Source organism: Delphinapterus leucas, unplaced genomic scaffold (assembly GCF_059928025.1).
Source record: "Delphinapterus leucas isolate spDelLeu-1000000601 "Yukka" unplaced genomic scaffold, BTC_Dleu_Yukka2 spDelLeu_asBTCV2_sq25, whole genome shotgun sequence".
NCBI lineage: Eukaryota > Metazoa > Chordata > Mammalia > Artiodactyla > Monodontidae > Delphinapterus > Delphinapterus leucas.
Window position 1 is genome coordinate 6,118,518 of NW_028322234.1, and position 23,611 is coordinate 6,142,128.

Genomic DNA, 23,611 nt, shown 5'->3' on the forward strand with positions numbered 1-23,611 from the left:
GAGGCTGCCTGGGTTCACCTCTCCTCTTCTGTTTCCATTGCCACCTGGCATCCCTTCATTTTTTCTGTTAGCCCCTGGGGATAGGCACCATCTCCAGGACCCAGAGCCTCAGTAGACTGAGGCAGCAGTGGTGATGGCTTCCCTGTGTGTCCTCTGCCCCACAGTACATCAGGCAACACAGGCCCACCCCGCTGACCATGGAGGAGGCCCTGGAGGAGGTGAAGAAGGAGCTGTGAACGCCGGGAGGTGAGACAGACTCATGGGTCTAAGGAGCTGGTCCCGTAAACCAGCCGTGACGCTCACACCTTAGTTCCCAGGGGACATTCCCAGTGGTGGGGGCAGGTGGCACCCAGGACTCACCTGAGAGGAATCCCAGCTGCAGCCTTTTCTAGCTGAGTAGTTGAGCCCTCCCAGCCCCCATTTCCTCAGTGTGCATGGCACCTGAGAGGACGTACCACAGGCCAGTGGAAATGGAACCCCAGGTGGAGCTGTCACCACTCGTGGCAGGACAGAGGATGCCAGCCTGTCTGGAGCCACGAGGAAACAGGACCAGGCGTCCACGCCGGGGACTCCCAGGAGACACCAGGGCAGAGCTTCTGACCCAACTCCACAATTCAGACAAAGTCTGCACTCAGGACGCACCTCCTCCCTCCTCAGCCTGAGCACGCTTCTTGACTTAAATGCACAGAGGAAAGAGGTCTTTAAAAAAAAAGTCTTTATTTGAAGGCAAAACAGTAAAATCCACAAGAAATTGTTAACAACACGTTTACATTTTATCCTGAATCAGACACGTTTGAACAATTCACAGCTACAGGAAATCTAGAACAAAATCAAATATTTTACCACATCAGGTGGAAAAGTTGGAGAAAATTTTGCAGCTCATTGAAAAGAATTTTTCAAAAATGTTTCTGTACAAATAAATGGCACCGCACCAAGCTGCCTGCGGATGCCGAGTGCAGCCGATCCCAGACGGTCGCTCAGCAGCTCCCGGCAGAGGCGGCTCCCTCCAGCCTCACCTCCCTTTGGGGGCGGCTTGGGGCAGGCAAAGGAAGTGACAGAGCAGGAAGCAGGGCCAGTGGTCGCTCTCCACACTCTGGATGTGAATGGGCCGTTGCACGTGAGTGCTGGTGTGCGGGTTCCTCTCCGTGAAAAACACAAGTAGAGACACTAAGGGTACGTATTCTCCAAGGGCTTCATCATTATGTGTCCTGGAGATGCCTCAGATAAGTTTCCTCAGAACCTTTTGTTTCTGCAGGCAACAGCAAATGGCTAACGTTCAAACAAAAACAAAAACAAAAACCAAAACAAAAAAACCCACCTCAACTTAAACAGCTTAAGTAACTAAGGGCTAGTATGTCTCAGAGGAATCAGGTTTCAAATTATCTCACTGGGTATCAACCTAGATCAGTACTTTTTTCTAAAACTAAACCATTTGGAGTAAAAATGAAAACCCTGTTTAACTTTGCAAATCAAAAAGGTTTTGTTTTTCCATTTTTAGAGTGAGCAGTACCAGCGCCTGGCCTGAGCCTTCTCACAACTGATGGGGGAGTGGGAGGGCCGGCCCCTTGGGCTGGGCTGGCGTGTGCCCTCAGGGCCCCTCCTCCATGCACTCCCACTGGTTTTAGAGGCTCAGGCTGAGGGGAGATGTGAGACAGCCGTTCCTGCAGAGGACAAGAATTCTTATCCAGGGGCCTTATGTTTCTCGCTTCACTGTCCAGGGAAATAAGCTCATTGTCGAGTTGGCTGGGCATCTCCTCGTGACTCTTGCTGCTACGTTAGAGCTGGTTTGCAGGTGGGGCCTGGGCCTTCCGTGCCATCAAGCGTGGCACTCGTCACAAGGCCTGCCGAAGTCTTCCTTCTCTTCTGTCGCTCCCCACAGACGGAGACAGTGTGAGAACCGAGCTGTCCCTACCATCTTCCACTGCCAGTAAGCCAAGAAGGGTCCAACAGTCCTCGCTGCCGGTGGCCGGCCACTGGCGTGGCTCCCTGCCCACGCCGCGCCTACTTGCACTCGTCCCTGGCCTTCATGCGGGCGATGAAGGAATAGCTCTTGTTCCTGCGGTAGTTCTCGTAGGGGTCGTCCAGGGCCACACCCACACCCTTGTACTGGTCCCACTTATCCCGGACGTCCCCCCCCTTGATGGGGTCCTGGATTCCTTGCTCTTTCACGCCGAGGCCGCCAGATCCACTCCAGCCTGAAGAAAAGAGGGATGAGTGGTTACGACCCACAGAGGAAGCTGAAATTGTGGTGCATTTACCCTGACATGAAGTTAAATGGAAATGCGTTTGGAGAGTCGAACGACATGCAGACGTGCAGTTTATAAATGGGAAACTAAGGGTAGTAAGAAAGGACGCTCAGTAAAAACGCTGCAGGCTCAGAAGTTGGTCATGAGTTGGAGCTTCCTCTGACTTCATCATCCCCCAACCCTGAATGCCCAGAGCGGATTGTTCTGTCTTCCCAGGAACCTTACCCATTTTCACCAGCATCTGATGTCCTTTGTTCTCTTCCCCGAGCCTGGAGTCAGGTATAGGAGGTGCTGAATTAGAACCCAGACCAGCCGAGGAACTAAAATTAAGACAGGTTACGTCTTTTAAAAAAGAGCTGGTACATTTATTGGAATGAAAACTTAAGAATATTACAGCGTGTAGCTTATACGTAGGGTCACCAGCGTGAGATGGACACACACACACACATTTCGTGTCTCTAGCTTTCTTCTTTATCCTCTTCGCCGGCAGATAAGGGGGTTCCCTAAGACGGCGGCCACTGCCTCACACTCGGCGGCACAGCCAGGCCACACTGGACCCGTAAAACGGTTAGAAAATAGAGAGCGCAGCCACTGCCTCAGGCTTTACAACGTGACTGCAGAGGTAACAGCGAGGTGTGAGATGAGGTGCCACTGTGAGGTGCCACTGTCAACTGTGCTAGTGCTCGGGGGCCCCGAGGTGCTGCCTTGGCGCGGGCCACCGCCAGCGCGTCTTCTAACAACACGTTTCAACATTCACAGCAAAGCATCAGAGGGTTCCAGCGCTACCAGAGGTCATTCTGACAGTTAAGACAGAAATCTTACGGCGGGGTGGGGCTCCTGGACCGCGACCGACGTCTCCTTCCCGGGGAATAGGACTTGGACCGAGAGCGAGAGCGGGTCCGGGAGCGGCTTTGTGAGGAGCGTGATCGGCTGCGGCTCCTGCGGGGCCAGGGGAGAGGAGGCGGGTCAGCGCAGCTGCGGAGGAGCCTCAGGCCTTGCATCCCGAGAGGCGGGGCCCTGCCTACCTGGATCTGGAGCGGGAGTAGGAACGGGAGCAGGAACGAGACCTTGACCTTGAATAGGAGCCGGAAGACTTGGAGGACCTCGAGTTGGAGCGGGAGGAGGAGCGCCCTCGGCTTTTGGATCTGCTCCGAGACCTCGAGGGTCCGCTGCGGGGACAGGCCTGGTGAGCCGGAGCCCCTCCATGGACTGCGCCCAGCCCGCCCCAACCCCCAACTCTAAAAGACCCCCCATGTGCCCAGTCCAGGTGCAGACACGCCCTTTCACATCAGGGTTGAATACAGACAATGGCAAGCTTCTCTCTCGTACTGGTGTTTTAACTTCGGCCTTGTGGGAAACAGCTCCTGGTGGCTCACAGCACCTTTATCGTAGGGTGCCAGGCCCACGACCCAGGCAGAGGCCAGAGCTGACCCCCCTTTGCCTGCGCCGGGCACACCACCACAGCGCGCCACAGGCAAAGGCAGGGCTTGCTGCCAGCTGACCTAGGACAAGATGCACTGCGGAGGCCTGACCTCCACACAGGTGGCGGGGTGGGCGTGTGCACTCTTACCTGTTCCTCTTCTCCTGGCCTTTCCTCCGCCGGGCCCGCATTTTCGCTCGGAAGAACTCATAGAGGCCATTCTGCTCCCAGCCTTCACTGTAAGACATGGGCGTCCCCTGTATGAACGCAAGCCTCCCTCCCACAGGGAACTTGTGAAAAAGTCACCAGGAATAAGCCCTACCCGACAGGCCTTCCCTCTTTCACTCAGGATGCTGAGCAAGGCCCAGCACAGAAAGCACTCGGGTGGTCATTGCCACAGGGCTGCCCTTTCTCAGAGGAGCGACCAGGCCCAGAGGCCAGGCCGCCCGCTGGGAGGTGGAGAGGCTGGACTGCACTCCCAGCGCTTCGTGGCTCCCACGCCTTTCCACGCTGGGCTTTCCCCAAATAGTTGAAGAGGGTCTCAGGGTTACTGTAACTGGGGACGAGGAACTCTTGATTTGTAGGTGGATAGGCCCGTGGCCCCAAACAGGGCAGAAGACGATTTTAACTGAAGCGAGGAGGCCGCTGGAGGAGGGGATCCCGAGGTAAGCTCTTGTTCTGATGTCTCTAACGTGGTAAAAGCCTTTTATTTATGGCACACATCACGCAAGCTGAGGGAGAATCGGCATCTCCTAACCACACTTTCTCACCTGGGCCTCACACCGCCCTGGGTGGAAGGTGCGACGGTTCGGAGTCTTTCTTGTGAAGCAAACTGAGGAAGACGGGCCAGGAGAGGGGACAGGGGCCTCCCCTCCCATCACCAGCCCCAGCGCCTGGTCTCCCGAAGCCCCGTACCTGTTCCTGGGTCTGTCGTGTGAGGGAGGGCTGTAAAAGGCCTCCACAGCCGCCAGCAGCCTCTCACTGGGCGGCATGGGGGGGGGGAGGCGGATGTCTTTAGGATCCAGAGGCTTGTACTCGTGGTCTTCCAGCTACGGCAGAGCACACAGCCGTCACTGCTCCCTGCTGGGGCCCACCCAGGGAACTGCAGGGGCGGGGGAGTCGGGGAGCCGGAGAGCCGGGGGCAGGACACAGTTGCCCTGCGCATCAGAGTGCCTCATCCGGCCCTTCCTGGGAAACCCCACCCTCCCGGAGGGTTTGGCCACACCAGTACTTCAATTCCTAAATGGGGTGGTTGAGGGCTTCATGGAAGTCGACAGAAGCTACAGATTTCTCTCTACAAAAATGCAGAGGAGACGTGGCCTCCAAGCTCAGGTGAAGGAAAGACCCCTGTTAATTCACCGACACGCCGTGGATCCCAGACACCCTCCCCTGCCAACCACCGCCCTGTGCCCAGGCGCCTACCCCAGGGGCCCTGCTATGTGCCCCTTTCTCTGCTCCAGCTCCTACCCCGAGGGCAGCCCCGCTGGCGCCGCTGCCTCCCCTTGCTGCCCCAGCGTGACCTGTCTCAGCTTCCAGTATGCTAATGTCTCAGAGGGGCCGGGGAGTGGCAGTGACCAGTACAGCCAGCATGACCCTCAGAGTGCCCTGAGCCCCAGCCCTGGCTCCCTTCTGACCCCCTCTCCTGCCTTGCTCACCTTGCTCAGCTGGAGACCACCCCTTTTCTGAGAAATCCCTGTCATCAGCCCCTGGGCAAGGTGGCTTCCAAAGGCCAGGACCAAGAGGACCTGCACCTCACGCCCAGCCCAGCCCAGCCCACTCTGAGCAGCTACCAAACTTGCAGCCCCAGGAGGGAGGCTCGGAGGAAGCAGAGGGGGACACGGGCCTTGCTCGCAGCCACATGTGAGCACGCGAGGCGGTGCTGCTGGCTCAGGCACATCCTCTCTGACTACTTGTCAGGCTCGCTGGGGTGCGGGAAATGAGAGGGGCAGGGGCCCTGGGAAGCAGTGTTTTGTAGCCAATCGGGAAATGGGTTCCACCTGTGAACTTTCCACGTGGAGACCGAGCATTCAAGGCTAAGCTTGGCATTCAACTCCACAACATTACCTTCACGAGGGGGGCCATCAGCCCGGCAGGGAGATCGAAGTAGGGCACGTTGGGGACCAGGCTGGGGTCGTCGTGGTTGATGTGGGGAGGGCCCTGTCGCCGCATATGAGGGGGCTGCCCGTTGAAGCCGTGGGGAGGAGGGCCGAAGTCAGGGTGCTGGGGCCCACCCCAAGGCGGGTGCTCGTTGATCCCAGGGTGAGGCATGCGGTGGCCAGGATGGTGGTGAGGGGGTCCCATCTCTGCAAAACAGAAACTTGACTCAGGCCTACCTCAAAGTCGAGAGCTGGGCAACACCAACAGCCCGGTCGAGATCTCCAGGGTAAAAAGCGCCAGTGGAAAGGGGCTCAGAGTGGGGCAAGGACGCCCACACCCACTTCCTGGGCAGCCCTGCCCAGCACCAACCCTCCGGCTGCTTCATTCACTGCTCAGGGCCACACAGCAACGGGGGAGGAGCCGGGGCTCAGAGTGGCCTGTCCTGCACCCACAGCAGCGCCTGACAGACCTCACGGGTGAAAGAAGGAACCACAAGGGAAATCACATAACCTTCAAACAGCCATGTTATGAGCCAAACCGTGTTCCCTGCAAATTCACCCCCAGTACCTCAGAATGTGACTGCATTTGGGAATGGAGCCTGTAATGAGATGACTACTTTAGATGAGGTCCTATGAGTGGGCCCTGATCCAATACTGACTGATGTCTTTCTAAGAAAAGGAGATTAAGAGACAGACACACACAGAGAAGACCACGGGAAGACACAGGGAGAGGACAGCCGTCTACAAGCCACGGGGAGAGGCCTCAGTAGAAACCAACCCCGCTGACACCTTGATCTCGGACCTCCAGCCTCCAGAACTAACTGTCAGAGAAGAATTCCCTGTTGTTGGGGGCACCCAGTCCATGGGACTTTGTTGCAGCAGCCCCAAGACACTCACACAAGCAAGAAACCTGCTACTGGTCTCCAAGCTCAATTTACAGTCAAGGATGGATTTGAGGATAAAGATTGAAGGGCAGGAGAGTTGAAATGAAATTTTTTAGTAAACACAAGATCGAGAAAACTAAAGATTCTTCAAAAAGAAAACAGAACACCTGACGAAAACAGCAAGACGAGGAGCAGGGAATGGCACAAGGGCTGCCGGGCCTGGACTCAGTGGCTCGCTCACTACCTGTCTGTCCACCGTGGGGACTAGGGAGTTCCTTTTCCTTTCAGAACCCCAACGTCCTTCCTCTTTTGCGAGATACAGGGCCTCACACCTCAATAGCTGGCCTGGTGCCTGGCGGTGCCCACACCAGGGTTGCCGGCGTGGTTGCAGGTTGTCCCTTCCTGAGGGACCGAGCTGGACTCCTCTGGCCCTCCTCCTGTCACCCTGGCTCAGGGCACACCAGGCCACACGGCAGGACTGCCAGCAGTGCCACCAGCCCGCTCAGAAGGCCGGTCCGTCAGGCGCCTCTTCCAGGCCCTGCCGGCGAGTGATCTGACCTTCTCAGGGATCACAGGGCAGGAGAGGGACGTGATCCCTGGCCCGAGGACGGTGCCCCCGAGGGCGACCTTGCACTCACCGGCTTGGAAGTCCCCCTGAGGGTAGTCAAAGCGGTGAGGGTAGGGCGGCCGCTCGAAGGGGTGCCGAGGGGGGAAGTCGTCCTGCATGAAGCGGGGCGGGAAGCGGTTGAAGTTGTGTGGGTGTGGCGGCTGGCTGAACTGTGGGTGCTGCTGGTGGGGCGGGAAGGGCCCGCGGAAGTGTGGCGGCCGCTGCATGCGGAAGGGCGGCTCACGCTGGCCCCCGCCCCAGGGTGGCTGCTCGTGCTGGCTGTTCCAGGGGCCCTCGAACTGGTTGTTCCAGTTGGGGTCGGGCTGACTGTTCCAGGGGGCGTCGCGCTGGCCATTCCAGCCAGGGTCCCCACGCTGCTCGCCCCACATTCCCTCGTGGCTGTTGTTCCAGGGCGGGCAGTGGGGTGGCCCGCCCTGGTGGTGTGGGTAGGGGGGCTGCTCAGGAGGCTGCAAGGCAAAGAGCAGACGTGAGACCCAGCCTGCACTGGGCACGCGGGGCACCCAGCAGAGACCTGCCGACCTCAGTCTCCGGCGGTGGAGGTGACCCGGCCCCAAGCCCAGCACCCCCCGGAGCTGCAGGCCTACAGCCTGGCTGGGCGCTGCCACCTTCACTCTGACGCGTGCAGAGGATGCCGTGGTGCCCGCCCGTGCCCCAGGCCCAGACTCTCAAGTGCTGTACCTGCATCTGGGCTGGGGAGCACCCCCTGACCCCATGCCTGACAGAAGCTGGGGGATGAACAGCCCATGAGCCCCTCAGTGGGACAGTGCAGGGGTGCGGCCCCACCACTCCCAGGGCACAGAGGCTGAGCCGCAGGGCCCATGGCAGAGCCCGCCCTGACGACATCCCATCCCTGCCTGTTCTCCCTTCCCTGTCACTTCTCTTCCCTACGCTGCCTCCTGGGGTCACCTGCCCTCTCACACCCTTATCTCAGAGTCTGCTGTGTTACCAGGAAATGGCTTTCTATAAGTTGAAGACCATAAGCCCTGGAGCTTGCCCAGCTGCTGCTTTGAAGACTTAAAGAGCCAGGACTGCAACCCAAACTCAGGGCCAGGGTGGCCTGTGCCTGGGTGAGGCTGCCCAGAGGGCCACCTCTAGGGTCAGGGCTGGGTGGCTCCACTGACCACAAGCACAGGGAGGCTGGCCCCGGCCGCCACACGCTCAGGTTTCCCAGAGAAGCCAAGAAGGCAGATTTTCAATATGGCAGCTATTTCAATATGTAAGACACCACGTGGGCAGCCCAGGCTGTGGTTTCCTATTGTGGACCGTGGGTGCACTGCTGGCCTTCAGTGGGGGAGCCCCACTGTTGTGAGCCTAACCTGCCGGTCCCCAAAAAGACTGAGCCGGGAGACACTAGGGGCATCTGTTTCCACACCAACGAAGGGGGGAAGTGCCCCCGCATGAGAGGGCACCCAACACTGCAGGGCTCACAGCAGGCACCCAGAGGCGGGAGCTGTCTTTGTGGGGATGCCTCGTCTTTTGTGATGTTAAATCTCTTGTCCGGAAGCTGAGGGTGGGCTGGGGGGACGCACAGCCATGACACTGCACTTGCCAGCCCAGAACTGTCTCCCTTACGCCCCCTCCACACAGGGTCAACCAGGAGGGCCACGCCCACCATGCCTGGTCGAGAGGCAAGTGGACACCCAGAGCTAGACCAGATTGCTCTAACCAGGTCCAGTGGCCAGAGAGCAAGCTGCGGGGTGTTTTCCAGTCACGTTATGCTGGATGAGGATGACCCCTGCCCTGGCCTAGAAGTTTCTGACTCCAAGGAACCTGGAGGGAGGGAAGAATGGACCAGCATCCCAGTCCCACAAAATGCTGCTAGCCTATTATTTCTGACCTTTCCTTTCCTTACGAAAGCACCATGTTCTTTCTAGGGTGATGAGATGTTGACACTGCTGGTCAAACGAGTTAAAAAGGGAAGGAAACAAATCGCCTTGCTGTACTTCATGGTGTGAAACTTCTCAGCATTCACAGGAAAATGGGGACCTGTGTTACAGAGAAGCCCAGAAAACCAAACCTCCCGCGAAGGATGTAAAGGCCCAACTTCCTTCCCAGCTCAGTCCCCATACTTCAGGGAGACTATCACCTTCTTGCCACCCCCTCAAACCCCAGGCCCTGCTGCAGAACCTCGTTGCCCAGGGAGCCCTAAAAGCCCATCAACCCGCATAGCAGCCATCACCCACCTGCCTGCCGTCCAGTTGAACCTAAGTGTGCCCCACCTGACCCTGCAACAAGTTCTAAGAGATACCTGCTGTTGGCCCCAAGGAGCAACGGGGTGAGGCTGGTCAAACCACGGGGGCTTGTTAGGTGGGATCTGGTCATGGGGCCCAGGGCCCCGGGGGCCGGTGGCAGCTGGGTCCTGGACCCCTCCTGAGGCGTCGTACTCGGAAGAGCCGGGTATCTGGATAGGAGGCTTGTTGTCATCTAGAACCAGGCAAAAAAGCACTCAGACAAGGTGGCAGCAGGAGGCCCCAACCGAAATGATCTTCAGCAAGCACCCAGGGCCAATCCAGGCTGGGCTTACTGCCCAATAAACCCTTGCTTCTTGACCCCACTGAAAACTGCCATTGCCTCCGGGAAGGCAACACGAAGAGAGGCCTGACCTTGGCCAGGAAACACCCCTCACTCCTTTGAACGCTTTACAGTAAGTATCCTACTTATTGATCGATAAGCCATATTGATTTTACTTTGCTCAAGAATTTTTATCAATTAAAATTTTTATTTGATTTTTGGCCGCGTTGGGTCTTTGTTGCTGCGCGCAGGCTTTCTCTAGTTGCAGCGAGCAGGGGCTACTCTTCGTTGCGGTGCGCGGGCTTCTCATTGCGGTGGCTTCTCTTGTTGCAGAGCACAGGCTCTAGGCGCACGGGCTTCAGTAGTTGTGGCACACGGGTTCAGTAGTTGTGGCACACGGGTTCAGCAGTTGTGGCACACAGGTTCAGTAGTTGTGGCACACGGGTTCAGCAGTTGTGGCTTGAAGGCTCTGGAGTGCAGGCTCAGTAGTTGTGGCGCACGGGCTTAGTTGCTACGCGGCACGTGGGATCTTCCCAGACCAGGGCTCGAACCCGTGTGCCCTGCATTGGCAGGTGGATTCTTAACCACTGTGCCACCAGGGAAGCCCCCATCATCACTTTATTAAGTACCCTTTTTGCATCTAGTTGAAAGATTTCTTCCCATCTGATCTGTTAGATTTTCTGGTATTAAACCATCCTTATATATTCCTGAGACATATCCTATTTGGTCATGACGTATCTTTTAAATACTTTGCTAGATTTCACCTGCTAAGACTTCACTGGGTTGGCCAGGAAATGCCTTCAGTTTTTAAGTAAAAATAAAAGACACGTTTTTCATTTTCACCAAGAACTTTATTTTTTTTTAATTAATTAATTTATTTATTTTTGGCGGTGTTGGGTCTTCGTTTCTGTGCGAGGGCTTTCTGTAGTTGTGGCGAGCAGGGGCCAGTCTTCATGTGGTGCGCGGGCCTCTCACTGTCGCGGCCTCTCCTCTTGCGGAGCACAGGCTCCAGACATGCAGGCTCAGTAGTTGTGGCTCACAGGCCCAGCTGCTCCGCAGCATGTGGGATCCTCCCAGACCAGGGCTCGAACCCGTGTCCCCTGCATTGGCAGGCAGACTCTCGACCAATACGCCACTAGGGAAGCCCCAAGAACTTTACTGAACAATGTATTCACCCTTTTGTTCCACTACCTCCTGCCATTTTTCAGGCAACTTCGTAATTCCATCTTCCCAAAACTTTTTATCTTTTTGAGCAAAGGACTGTTCCAGGTGCCTTTTACAGTGTTCCAGGGAACTGAAAATTTTTCCATTAAGAGAATTTTGTAAAGACCAAAATAAATGGAAATCCGAAGGTGCAACGTCTGGTGAATACAGCGGATGAATCAGAACTTCCCAGCCAAGCTATAACAGTTTTTGGCTAGTCATCAAAGAAGCATGCAGTCTTGTGTTATCCTGATGGAAGATCATGCATTTTCTGTTGACTAACTCTGGACGCTTTTCGTCGAGTGCTGCTTTCATTTGGTCTAACTGGGAGCAGTACTTGTTGGAATTAATCATTTGGTTTTCCGAAGAAGCTCATTATAGAGGACTCCCTTCCAATCCCACCATATACACGACGTCACCTTCTTTGAATGAAGACCGGCCTTTGGTGTGGTTGGTGGTGGTTCATTTCACTTGCCCCACGATCTCTTCCTTTCCACACTATTGTACAGTATCCACTTTTCATCGCCCGTCACATGTTTTAAAAACAGAACGTTTTCATTATGTTTAAGTAGAGAATTGCATGCGGAAATACGGTCAAGAAGGTTTTTTCACTTAAGTTATGTGGAACCCAAACATCAAAGCGATGAACATAACCAAGTTGGTGCAAATGATCTTCAACGCTTGACTTGGATATTCTGAGTATGCTGGCTATCTCCCGCGTGGTATAACGTTGATTGTTCTCAATTAATGTCTTAATCTGATCTTTATCAACTTCAACTGGTCTACCCGATGGTGGAGCACCGTCCAGCGAGATATCTCCAGCACGAAATTTCACAAACCACCTTTGACACATTTTAATCAGTCACAGCACCTTCTCTACACACTGCAGAAATCTTTTTTTGCATTTCGGTTGTGTTTTTACCTTTCTTGAAATGATAAACTGTAATATGTCGAAAATGTTGCTTTTTTTTTTTCTATCTTCAGTATTAAACGGGCTACACAAAAATTGACCAATTTTGATGTCTTTTTTAAAATGCACGTTGATATGACAGCTGTCACATACAATCTAACAAAATTGTTTTGAATAAAGTTAAAGACAGCTAAGTGCTATTAGAGCCATCTTATGGAAAAAACCGAACGAACCTTTTGGCCAACCCAATATTTACTATTTCTTCATCTTTGCTCAGAAGTGACACTAGGTTACCTTTTTCTTTCTTTCCCTGTCCATGTCCATCCGGTATCAGTTATCCTAGCCTCGAAAAATGACTTAGAGAGCTTTCCTCTCCATTCTCTGGGATGGTTTGTACAGGAGAACTGTCTCAGTTGTAAGGGCATGGTTACACTTACCTGTGAAATTACCTGCCTGGTGCCTGTAAATAGATTAGAATCTGCTCCTCGGACTGGGCCTGACACTAGAGAACCAGACCCCTTCCTGGGGGAGGAGACTGCTTTCTGGAGGCTGCGCCTGGGGGCAGGTGCTGAGGGAGCCACGTACCAGGCTGGGTGGTTGGCGGGATGGCCGGGGCAGGCGTGGGGGCGGGGGGCGGCGCAGGCGGCGGCGGCGTGGCCTTGACTTCAGCTTCCATTTGCGGCATCTGGATCTGCGGCTGCGGCTGCTGCTGCTGCTGCTGCTGGGCCAGGCTGTTGACAAACTCCTCGTGCTGTGTCTTGAGGGTCTGGATCTGCTGCTGGAAGGCCAGCTGCACCGGCTGGACCACCGAGGAGTACTCATTGATGAGGGTTGCCTGATGGAGAGCAGGGCAGCCGGCACTCAGGACATGGGACTCAAGGTCCGAGACCCTCTGGAGCAGCACGGGGACAAATGCCTGGGGAGCACCCAGAAGGTTGGGGTGATGCTGCGGGCAGCAAGGCCCAGGGACCCAGGGCAAGCAGGCGATTGTCACGTAAAACAATCAACTTGAGCTTGACAACCACAGAGCATCTCAATCTAGCCGGACTTGGTGACTTTTGGTGCTGGGCAGTTTAGAATTCCCTAACAATGGGAATAAGCAAGGACGGCCGTGCCCTGGAGTGCCACGCAGACATTAAAATCCCACCACTGACAAACGTCCTAGGACATGCTCACAGGCGGTACTTCTTACTCACTGTATGGCTTTGAGCAAGTCACAACCTCCCCGGAGCCTCAACTTCCTCACCTGTAAAATTGGACAATAACGGGACCTACCTCTGAGGACTCGGGGAAAATGCAGTGAAAGGAACTTGGGTGACTCAATAACCATGAGCTGCTACCGCCAACTCAATAGGAGAAAAGCAGTGAATATCACTGTGGTATGGTGGTATGAGCCCATTTTTATTTGGTATGAGCCCATTTTTATTTATCAATTAAAAAAAGGGAGTAAAACTTAGAAAAAGTCTGAAATGTACTTTCCTCATTTGCCTTTCTGAGCATGAAAGCTTCTCCCCTGTAGGGAGGGTGGCAGTCAGGAGCATCACAGAGGAAACAGTCAACATATAGCTTCTCACATTCAACCAGACCTGTGCAGGAAGACATCTTCCGGCCTGGGAAAAGGGGGTGTGAACTGTGCGTTTCACCCAAGCAGCTGTAGATGGGGTAGCAACGCCGGCACCACAGGAGAGGTGACCAAGGAGATCCGGCCCTCCTCTCCCTGCTCTGCGACCCCGACCTCTGAGCAGATGCCCCCTCAGAGAGGAGCAGATGTGCACACGGGACACCATGCACAACACGATGACTGTGGCAGCCTAGACTATGCCAGGGTTTCCTCATGCTCCCGTCACACCTGGAGGACCAGAGCAAATGGGCCAAAGGCACCCCTGAGAGCAGAGCCTAAAGCAGGTAACCTGGTCACAAGCGTACCAGGAAAAGTCTGGCGGGCTCGCCTGGGAGGGCTCACTGGCTGCTGTGGACGGGGTGGGGGCCCCCGAAGCTGCTCCTCAGACTCTGCCTCCCACCACTCACCACCATCCCAGGGGCACGCCGGGGAGTCCAGCTGGGAAAATGCCACCAGGACTCTGAGGTCACCACCCTACTGGTGGTGCCCAGCCCCCAACTTCAGGGAGCAGCACACACCTGGTACTGGCCGAGCCCCAGGGCCGGGCTCTGTAACTGCTGGATGATGGAGTCGTCAAAGTAGCCGTTCTTCTCCCAGAGCTGCAGGAGCTGGATGTTGGGGAGGAGGGAAAGGCCATGTCAGGGGGAAAACGAGTGCCACCCCCTGAGCCCCTGCTCATCTCCCGCCCCCCCCGCCCCCCGCCGGCTGCCCCTTGTACCCGGGCAATCTTCTGCTGCTTGTCCTCCTCCACGGCCAAGAAGCTGGTACAGTAGATGGGCACCACGACCTTCTGCAGGGCGGCCAGCAGCTCCCGGGCCTGCTTGCGCTGGCTGTGAGGGAGAGACCTTCCGCGCGTCAGGGCCCTGGGGCGGGACCCGGCCACGCGCCCGTTACCATCGCGGCTCCAGCCACAGCACCCTCTGCCTTCTTGGGACACGGGCCCCCAACCCGGCTGGGACAAGGGCTGGGCTCCCCACAAGATGGATGGACGGCAGTGGGAGGAGGGAAAGAACACAGCCTGGGGACTTTCAGAGCAAGGCCTCTCACCCTGGTCCCCTTATCAGTAAGATAACCCTTCTCTCCCAGGGTGGCATGAGGATGGACAGACGCAGGCCTGTGAGAGCCCCAGCTGCCCACAAAGGCTGAGCTGGGGTTGCTGTGGGTACAGGGCCTTGTCCATGCAGCCTCACTCGGCACTGTCACCCCCTAGGCATGAGGAAACCTGGGCTGGGACCCCACCTTCCATGAGGCAGAGGGAGTGTGCGGGCTGCCAGATGCCTAGGAGCCTGAGGCCTGACAGGGTGAGGCGGCCTCTCGGGGGGCACGCTGCATAAATGAGCGTGGAGGGCCCGCAGCTGTACAATGAGGTGGCAGAGCCTGGGGAAGAAGGTGGGCAGCTAGAACCCCTCTCAGAGGCGAGCTCACCAGAGGGAGCTCAGAGAGAGCAGCAAGTGCCCGGGGCCGGGAAGCCAGGTTGGGGGAGGGAGGGCAGCCTAGGCAGGAGGACGGGGCGAGCCGCACTGGGCTTCCACACAGTGAGGCTCAGGAAGCGGGTGGCTGGAGAAGTGCCAGAAACAGGGCTGTCTCTGCAGATCTGCCCTGAGTCAGCGGAGCGGCTGGCGGAGCAGGAGGCAGACAAGGTTCCGAACAGCTACTTATTTCCCAATGGCAGAGAAATAGGGGAAAGTGATGTAAGGGAGCGCGGAGTGACACCGGAACCGCCCACATGGCACATGAAGCGGGGAGGGGCAGGGCCCGGCTGCACGTGGGCAGAAGGGGCAAGACCTGGGTCTGAGTCTGCTGCCCTCACAGGAGCTGTCCCCCAGCCAGCCAAGTTCAAAGACAAATGTGGCAGCCAGTCTTCACAGCTACAGGCTAGCCTTACTAGCACCGTGAGCTTTCCCCTGTCTCTGGCCTAGGCATCTGGTTTCTCGACTTAACCTTTGTCAAAAGGCACCGAAGAGGCCATGTGGAAGTAAACACTGGCCTGGCCTTAGGAGGGCTGGGGGGCAGAGGGTTAGCCAGGGGGACCCTATGGGAAGGTTCCTGAAGCACAGCAGAGTCAGGTGACTGGGGTGTGCGTAGGTCAGTGAAAGGGAGCTGGCAGCTGACACAGACACTGAAAAACACCCAGAAACTGCCCTGAGAGCAAGGAGTGAGGGGACAGCGGCCCCAGGTGGGGCGAGGGGTCTGGGGTAGCGGCTGAGGTGGTGGGGGGGTGCGGGTGGCTGTCCTCCCGATGGAGGGCTTGTGGCTCAGACCGACCCTCCCCCTGGGTCTTCGGAAGAGTGGTTCCCAGTCCCGGGACAGGCCAGGCTCCGGAGCGCAGAGCATCGGCCAGGAGAGGGAGAAGGAGCAGGAGGGAAGGCGGAGCTGGCAGGGCCCTCACCAGTGGTGCAGCACATCATTGATCAAGTAGATGAGGTGCAGCCGCAGCTCGAAGTGCGCCCCGTCGGCCGTGATGCGGTTCCGGAGGTGGCCCGCCATCAGCTCGCAGTGAGGAGGGGACTTGGCGTTGCTGAACATCCAGTTCTTCCCAGCCTGCAACAGCCAGGGTGGTGGGTGAGTGGGGCTGGCCTTCCCCAGGCCAAAGTGTGTACAGACGCCCGGGAATGTCGGAAGGCCTCTCCCTGCCTTCCACCTTTCTTGGTGGGGGAGCCCACGGAAGTGCTCATGCGGGAAGGGGATGCGGAGACGGGGTGCCCCTAGAGCAGCCCTGGCCCAGACTGGCTGCAGGAGCTCCCACCTAGTCAGGAGCACCAGGTTCTGGGAGCACGCCCCCAGCCCCACCCCACCCTCACCGAGATGGCATCTTTGGTGCAGGTGTCGATGATGGGCTGCAACAGGTTGTCAAACTCGTTCATGTCCAGCTGGGTCTCCTCTAGGAGCTTCTGCATCTGCTGTTCCACCGCGTGGGCCACGGCTGCTGTCACCTGCTCCTAGAAGGCCAAGTGGGACCGAGACTGTGTGAGGAGGGACCTTGGCCCAGGCCCAGCCAGGCTGGCCCATCAGTGCCCTGCCCCCAACACTCATGCCCGAAGCCTGAGACACGCATCTGTAAGTCACGGCTGTAACAGGCAGAGCAGGCAGAGGATAAAGCCAGACAAGATACAGGGGGATACAATGTCTCCCCGGAGATGACAGACAGAAAGATTAAGACCCAGAGGAACAAGGAACCTCTGCACATCAATTCACCAAAAAAAGAAAGAAAAATGAGTGGCAGGTGTGAACACGGTATGGCGAGGACAAATATAAACAGTCGCCAGTCAAATAAAAGCAAAACAACCTCACTAGCAACCAGGGAGTCCGAAATTAAAACATGACGCCAGACTTCTGCCCGTGAAGTTAGCAAACTGAGATACGGCTGAGACCCGGTGCTGCTGGGGGGACAGGCAGTCAGCCCAGGGCTGGCTGAAGCCAGACTGCCCAGTCTGTGACGAGCTCCGTATGGAAACTGAGGGTAAGCATTCTGGAGTGTTCTGTTTTCAATAATACAACCGTAACTTACGTCTTGACTCCAGTACTAAAATTGGGGCTGGCGTTTCAGATATCTTCTCATCCATCTTATGTTTCTGGCAACTTATCCTATTGTATTTGGCCAAAGTACCAGACTGTGATGGATTGGGACAAAAGGGTCCTTCCCCACAACAGCTTGGGGTGACCTAACTAGCAGGAGCTGGTGCCGGTGGCACCAGAGGCCACCTGGATTCTCTGTCACACAATTTCCAATGTGCAGTCTCACTTGTCACATCCACTCCAGCACAACGGGTGTGTGGGTATCAAAGCTCGTGCAGTGACCTCACTGGATGAGAAGCAACCTCCGTGTCCAGCATCGGGGTCAAGCTAAACACAACATGGGTGGTGGCAGCACTGGAGGGATAATGACTGTCAGGCACCGAGCCCCGGACAACGGGACATCCCCGTCCTCAGCGCTGACACCGAATATTAGCGTCAATGTACAGATACAAAAACTGAGGCACAGAGGGTGAACTCTGGGTACCCACCTCAGGTCAAGGGGGGCGGGGAGGGGGAGGAGCCGGCCCGTACCTGTCTGAGGGCCAGCAGGTGCTGCTCCTGCTGCTGCAGGTTCCACTGGCTCTGCTGGATGAGCTCGTCCATGGATGGGGTGCCCTGGGCTGGCGGGATGGGCGCCGCGGGGGCCAGCGGGGGCTGTGGCAGTGGTGGCAGGGCCGTGGCCGCTTCCAGCTCTGGGGCCTGCTGCTTGCAGATGACTGGCAGGAGAGGAGGAGAGGTGGCCCCTGTGAGGAGGTGGCTGGGGTCCAGGTATCCCCTTGGCCGCCTCTTGGGCAGCTCTGAGCCCCGGGGGCTCCCCTCCCTATACTCACCACCCAGAAGAGGACCCCTGCGAGGTGCCGCCGCTATGCGCGCCCTGTATCATGGGGCCTAGCCCTGGACCCCTTCTGCCTTCCTGCTCGTCCTCTCCTCGGAGACCTTTGGGACCGTCATCTCACCACTCGCTAGCCAACACCGTCCAGCCTTGCCCACTGTCCTTCAGCCCAGAGGAAGCCTGAGCCCACCCCCTCCACCTTCTCCACACCTTGCCTGGGCCTGAAGAAACAGCCCCTCCCCGAGGGAGTCTCTCAACCCCCAGCAACCTCAGCAGCTATTTCTAACGCCTGCTGTCCCCCAGTCTACTCTCCCCTTTCAAGACAGCAAAGCCACTGGACCTCTGGATGGCGACCAGCAAACCCACGCACCTGCGGCCCTACGGCAGGAACACGGCAGCACCCGACACATGCCGTGGCCTCCCTACACCCCGCCCTTTGCCTTCCTTCCACTGACTCTCCTCCTCTGCATTCAGGGGTCCATCCATATTGAGGCGACGTGGGACGCCCCATCCTGCTAGCAGGAGACTGCACTGGGCAGGTGCAGGCCCCAAACCTCGCCAGATGAGACGGGAGGGGAGGACTTGGGGGAAGGGTCCCTGGACAAGATGGCCTCCCCCTCTGCATTTGGGCCTCGGCTGGTCTGAGCGTGACCACGCTCTGCTGGAGCCCTTCTGAGTCCCACTCTAAGGGGGCCCAGCCTTTGGACAAAGCCATAAAAGGACGGTGGGGTGCAGGGTTTTATCCAGGGCCCACCACTGCTTAGGTCTGAGGCAGGCCTTCACCAAAGGCACCTTATGGGACCACCCCCACCCCCTGACTTGCGCTCTGGATCCTACCCTCCCAGAGACGCTGCTTCAGGAAATGTGTCCTCTCGCTCTCCTTCCTTCATTTTCTCTCTTTACTGACTCTGCCCAGCAACATCTAAACACACCCAAGTCTTTGATCTTCAAAAGCTCCCTCTTCATCCATGCCCCGCTCCCAACAATCTTACAGCCAAGATTCATCTTCAATTCTTCATCTCCCCTTTATCTCAACCCACGGAGGTCTGGCTCCGCCCACCCACCCCACCCCCAAAGCCACTGCGGTCATCCCCACTCAGCCTGATGGCCCCGTCTCAGCTCCTTGTCTCACGTGGCCGGTGTGGCCATCCCCTTGTCCCCTTCTTCCTCTATCCGACCCTCACATACTGAGATGCCCGGTCTGAGAATTAAGCCCCCTCCTCTGAGCAAGCCCCCAGGGGAACATGACATCTTCCTGTGGCTGCAGTTACAAAGTGCACTCTATGACCCCTAAATCTATCATCGCCATCCTGGATTCCTCAAGCTTTGGGTCTAATTACAGACCAAATAGCCACTGCTTTCCACAGGCACTTCAAACAGGCATGGGTTCCCTCTCACCCTGCGTTCCACCCCCTCCAAAGCTCCCCTTCTGATCCGTGGCTGGCACAGCTACGCCACGTACCCGAGGCAGAAGTGAGAAGGTTCATGCACCTTTCTCTCCCTTGCACTTCACACTAACAAGCTGCCCCACACAGTCAAGTCACCCTCCTAGATCACATGCCAATCTATCTGTGTCCCGCCATCACTGCCATGACTCTGCTGTCACCTGCATCAACCTGGGAACTGGTTTCCCTGCATCCAGTCCTGCCTCCCCTCTCCTTCTCTACTCCGCGGCTGTAGTGCCGCTGCTCAAAGTGTAGTTCAAGGGCCAGCCCCAGGTGACGCCAAGACTAGACAAGCACAGAAATGGCGAGGGAGTGTTTTGGCACTTTTACAGCAATTTGATGTTTCATGATGCATGTTTTTTTTCCCCATTTTTTTCTTTTCTTGGTCGTGCCACGTGACTTTCGGGATCTTAGCTCCCCGAGCAGGGATTGAACCTGGGCCCCGGCAGTGAAAGCGCCAAGTCCTAACCACTGGACCGCCAGGGAACTCCCATCATCGTTCACATTTTTATTGTACTTTGCCAAACTGTACTTTTTGCAACAGATCAGAAAAAAAACAAACAACAGTCCTTCACCAGAGTCTGTGAGGCGCCAACCTCAAGCGGTCCCAGGACTCAGTCTTCTCAAACCACCAGGGTGAAGGGCTGGCTACAGAGTGGCTAGCCCTGCTCCAGAACACAGTTCTGAAACCCTTCTACAGCTTCCCCAAAGCTTCCAGAATTCCTAAGTCCTTGGTAAGCCAGCCCTCCCTGCTGTGCACCCTCACTTCTGGCCGCTCCAAGAATCCCTCCTTCTCTGGGCTTCAGGCACCCTGAGCTTTTGCCCCCCTCCTCCCAGCCCCTCCTAAGGCTCGTGCCTCCATCCCAACACTCCTGGCTCCTCAGTTTCCACGTGTCTAACTCTGACACGGACTTTAATGGCAACGGAGATATTCTTACCTGCAGAAAGCACTTCCTGAGTCCCGATCTTCCCCTGCTAGAAACACCCCAACTTCCCCCAATTATGGCACCAAGTCCCAAGCAGCCCCCGAATTCTGACTTTCAGGGTGGGTGTGGGCTCCCCTCGCAGGGGAAGCAGCTCTCACCTCATGGTCACTCGAACCCAAACACCATCCTCCCCTGCCCAGTTATGCCAACGGCATCAATATCCAACTGGCGCTTCAGTTCACAGATTCTACCCCTTAACCCCACCTGTCCCCAAGCCCACTCCCTTTACTCAACTCGCCGACTCAATTCAGACTTTACCACCAACTGCCATCCCAGCCTCCACTCACGCTCCTTCCAGCCTGTTCTCCACGCAGGCCACACAAACCCGACCCACCTCTCCCTTATTTCAACCTCCCTTGTGGCTTCCCACTGCCTACAGCAGAGGTTTTAAAGTTGACGTGCTGGGGCTAAGGAACGGTTGCTCCAGAAACACATAAATGGGTAATTTTGCCTAGACAACCTGAAATCTTCCCCACCCTCATCTCAAACCTTAAACAGGCACCAGAAGAACCCCTGGATTAAGGAAGAAAACCCAAAATTTCCCCTGGAAACTTTCCCACTCCAGATCAACCCCCTTCCCCATCTACACACATCTACACTCCAGCCATGCTAGGCCTCTTATGATTCCTCTCCCGGCTCTCAAAACACACTGTGCTTGTTCAAGCCACTGTACCTTTGCTGTCTTACAAACTATCGATCACCTACTACCTGCTACCTATTGGGCACAACACTGACCCAAACAAGGTCTGGTTGGCCTCAGGGAGCTTGTAGTCCAGGGAGCATTCACCTTTCAATGTCCACCTACTTGGCAATCTGAAACACAACGTTATCTAGAAGCTAGGGATTTGCTACTGAACAATACAGATGTGAACTCAGGGACTATTTATCTGTTATTCAAAGACCAGCCAGGACAACTGACCTCATCTTAAATTCTCTTAATTTCAAGCCGCAACCTTGAAGCCCAAACCAGTGAACATAAACAGCTGCAAAGAACTAAAGCCCACAGGACAATTAGTTTTGATCTGGACTGCACCCATCTGAAATGCACAAAAACCTTGCTGAACCGACAGAGAGCCCGCAAAGGGGGCTGGACGGTACCTGCCAGGAGGGTCCCACCCAGTCCGGCTTCTATCACTTCCTCCCTGGAAAACACTGAAGCAGTCACTCTACTCGCTGATCTCAGTCATCATGTTTGCAAAACAACAGAAATCCCTGATCCGGAGCCCAGAAGGAGAATCGATAACCTCGATCTCCATGACACTCGGACCCTGCAGCCGCAGGGCTGTGGGAACAGCCGAAGGAATCGTGAAGGCCGAACTAACTCATTTTCACAGAGAAATAGCATGCGACCCAAAAGAAGGCGTTTTGTGGCAGAGCCCGAAATTGGAACCAGAGAAAGGATTCGTTCGAGGGGGCGGCCTGAGAGCTGGAGAGGACTCACGCTGCTGCTGCTCTAGAGCCAACTTGCACTTGTAGTAACTGTAGAACTCGCCTCCGAACAGAAACGAGAATTTCGGGTTATCCTTCTGCTTCTCCATAGTCATCTTTTCAAACTCGGGACCGTTCCGGGCCACGAACTGGGCCAGCTTGTCGATGACATTTCGGAGTTCCTGGTCTGGAAGACGGAGAAAAGGCCACGCGGAGCGTCAGCGAGGACCGCCCAAATCCGGGGGCCCTGGCTTCCTGGCCCGCGTCCGCGGGGCCGGGGTCCCTAGGGGTGGGCCCAGGAGCAGCCGCCCTTGTACGGGTCCCGATAGGGGCCAGAAGCGCTCCGGGAATGCGGGGATCCGCGGGAGAGGCCGCAGGCGAACCCGGGAGGCCGAGCCCCGCCCCCTCCTAGGCCCGGGGACCCCGAAAGGCGGGGCGGGTCAACAAGGGATTCCGGGGAGAGAGAAACGGCCCCCGAGCCCGGGCTGGGCCTCACCATCGGGCGGCAGCGGCATCTCCATGGCTCCGGCCGCGGGGAACGTCCTCCACCGCCACTCGATCGCCCACCAGGGCCGTCTGCGGAAGCCGGCCGGAAGTGGCGCGAGGGAGCCTTTTACGGCTGGCCTCGCGGGCTGCTTCCGCCCGCCACTTACGGCCGTCGCCGGGAAACCCCGGAAGTGAGGGCACAAGGCGGGAGGGAAGAAGCCGCGCGAGGCCGGGCGCGCAGGAGGGGCTCGCGAAGTGTACGCGCAAGGGCTTTCTCGCGCATGTGCGGAGTGGGCTGTTGTCGCGCGACGCCCAGGAACTGCTAGAACTGAGCGGGCGGCTGTTAGCCGTGGCCGGGGCGTTTTCTCAGCTCAGCGTTGCAACCCGAAGGCTTGGCCGGCCTTGTTCTCCGCGGGACTAGGGGGCCTGGGGTGTTCCTGCCCCGGTCAGGGCCTGTTTCCCCCTCGCGGGGCGGCGGTAAGGAAAATACGAGGTGAGGTGCGTCTGGGCGGCTCCTGGGCCGCGACGCCTGTCACATGCACCCGGGCCCACCCGGAGGTAGAAGCAGAACCGGGAGGCTATGGGCTTGGCGAGGATGTAACTGAGCTTATTGAGGTTCAAAAGAGCCTCCCGCTCGATTTCTTTCCCTCGATCCAACGTTTTGATAAGGAAGACTTCAGGGCGAGCGGACCCCACCCGCACCCCCGCCGGCCTCAGACTGAGTGCGCCTCTTTGGGGCTCGCGTGGCTTCTGTGCAGTCATTCAAGCAGCGGGGAAGGAGTGAGCGTCCAGGACCTACGGGTGCTGGGCCTTCTACACTGCGCGTCCAGAGGGCAGGGCGCCATCCTGCAAGATGCATTTACGTTGCATCCAAAACGATGATGGTAAAGTTAACGCATGCTAATTGTGGGGAAAATTAACAAGCCGCAGCAAACATTAGGGAAATGTAGACTGTGGACTTGCCCCGTAATGTGACTCTCGCCGTTAACATTAACACTTTAGTTGGCTATACTTCTGTATTTTATGAAAATATATATCTGTGTGTTTTAGATACATTTCTTTTTTGTTGCTACGTAACTTCTGACGCTTATGGATTGTCTCCTGTACGTCAGATATTGCCTTAGACCAGAGGCTGGCAAACGTTTTCTATAAAGGGCCAGATAGCAAATATTTTAGGCTCTTCTGGCCAAGAGCCAAAATTGAGGCTATTATGTAGTGCTTATATAACCAAAGAGAAAAATGTCCAGAACACTTTTTATTGGTGGAATTTAAAATATAGCAATTCAGTACAGTTTAAATAATTTAGGTCTAGTGAGAAGAATGGAATGCTTTTCTGGGGATTCCAAGTCAGTCTTTCCTGTCATCAATTGATTGCAAATGTTCACCTGTAAAGACCATT

General features: G+C 56.4%; 2 protein-coding genes across 5 annotated transcripts in view; one reads left to right on the plus strand and one right to left on the minus strand.

The window, feature by feature from the left end:
- The window catches only part of CUNH19orf44 (chromosome unknown C19orf44 homolog), a 29,586-nt gene extending 21,977 nt beyond the window's left edge, over positions 1-7,609 (plus strand). The window contains exons 8-9 of one of the 2 annotated variants that reach the window (XM_022558292.3): positions 165-246; positions 2,737-7,609. In XM_022558292.3, the coding sequence (XP_022414000.1) occupies positions 165-236 (72 nt within the window). In that variant the 3' untranslated portion in view covers positions 237-246; positions 2,737-7,609. The remainder of the gene's footprint in view (positions 1-164; positions 247-2,736) is intronic. The other variant, XM_022558293.3, reaches the window with a different exon arrangement.
- CHERP (calcium homeostasis endoplasmic reticulum protein) lies at positions 699-22,332 on the minus strand. Of its 3 annotated transcripts, none has more exons than XM_022558291.3 (17): positions 22,223-22,332; positions 21,740-21,913; positions 17,567-17,751; positions 16,321-16,458; positions 15,909-16,060; positions 14,238-14,349; positions 14,038-14,127; positions 12,484-12,733; positions 9,523-9,698; positions 7,285-7,720; positions 5,731-5,969; positions 4,582-4,715; positions 3,817-3,903; positions 3,272-3,415; positions 3,069-3,185; positions 2,472-2,566; positions 699-2,195 (listed from the first exon to the last, which is right to left on the minus strand). In XM_022558291.3, the coding sequence occupies exons 1-17, from the start codon at positions 22,245-22,247 to the stop codon at positions 2,002-2,004; spliced, it is 2,748 nt and encodes a 915-aa protein (XP_022413999.1). In that variant the 5' UTR covers positions 22,248-22,332; the 3' UTR covers positions 699-2,001. The 3 variants fall into 3 exon arrangements, with proteins under 3 accessions (XP_022413999.1, XP_022413998.1, XP_089761357.1); XM_022558290.3 differs by having other exon boundaries at positions 14,238-14,382; XM_089905231.1 differs by having other exon boundaries at positions 12,484-12,814; positions 14,238-14,382.
- Positions 22,333-23,611: the final 1,279 nt, after the last annotated feature.

Coding starts and splice junctions, on each gene's coding strand:
- CHERP (XM_089905231.1), bottom strand. CDS start 22,247: ATGGAGATGCCGCTGCCGCCCGATG. Junction 17,752..21,739: donor GGCTCTAGAGCAGCAGCAGC/GTGAGTCCTCTC, acceptor CTCTCCTGCCAG/TCATCTGCAAGCAGCAGGCC. Junction 7,721..9,522: donor CTCCTTGGGGCCAACAGCAG/GTATCTCTTAGA, acceptor TTTGCCTTGCAG/CCTCCTGAGCAGCCCCCCTA.